This window comes from Crocuta crocuta, unplaced genomic scaffold (genome assembly GCF_008692635.1).
Source record: "Crocuta crocuta isolate KB4526 unplaced genomic scaffold, BGI_CrCroc_1.0 scaffold53, whole genome shotgun sequence".
NCBI classification, from domain to species: domain Eukaryota; kingdom Metazoa; phylum Chordata; class Mammalia; order Carnivora; family Hyaenidae; genus Crocuta; species Crocuta crocuta.
In genome coordinates this window covers 420,135-420,587 of record NW_027529432.1, presented here as the reverse complement: position 1 = coordinate 420,587, position 453 = coordinate 420,135, and the positions used below count along the sequence as shown (strand labels likewise).

At 76.1% G+C, this 453-nt stretch overlaps 1 protein-coding gene across 3 annotated transcripts in view; it reads left to right on the top strand.

Moving 5' to 3' along the window:
• NXF1 (nuclear RNA export factor 1) overlaps positions 1–453 on the top strand; it is an 11,885-nt gene that overhangs the window by 1,371 nt on the left and 10,061 nt on the right. The window contains exon 1 of one of the 3 annotated variants that reach the window (XR_013334063.1): positions 96–258. The exons of 1 other annotated variant lie outside the window; for it this stretch is intronic. Coding sequence is in view for 1 of the 2 variants with exons in the window: in XM_077759672.1 (XP_077615798.1) it covers positions 231–258 (28 nt within the window). In the remaining variant the exon portion in view is untranslated. Of the gene's footprint in view, positions 1–95; positions 259–453 lie in introns of those variants that run through there. One more of the 3 variants, XM_077759672.1, reaches the window with a different exon arrangement.

Genomic DNA, 453 nt, shown 5'->3' with positions numbered 1-453 from the left:
GGTCGAGCTCCGCCCCCGACCCGGCTGCCAGCCAAGTGCGCACGCGCAGCGGGCCGCGCTCCTCCGGCCGCACCGCCCATCACCCCGGGACGTCGGCGGCGCGCGACGTAGTTCGCAGGATAAATGCGGTGGCGCCGGGCGTAGGAGCGATTAGGCCGGGGCGCTTGGGCGTTCGGACGTTTGGCTGCGTCGCGGCCCGCGCCTGGACTTGCCCTGCTTCTCGCTGTGCCATGGCGGACGAGGGGAAGTCCTACAACGGTCNGGGCCGCAGCCCCGGGGCGGGGGGCCGCGAGGGGCTGGGTGTCCGCAGGGGGCGGCGCGGGCCGGGGGCGAGGCCTCTCGCGGGCCCGGCAGCACTCGAGGGTGAGCGCCCGAGGCGTTGACTCGGTAATCCTGGCGTTGCGAGGAGCTTCGGCTCGGAGCGGGTGGCTTGGCGGCGGGGGGGGGGGGTCC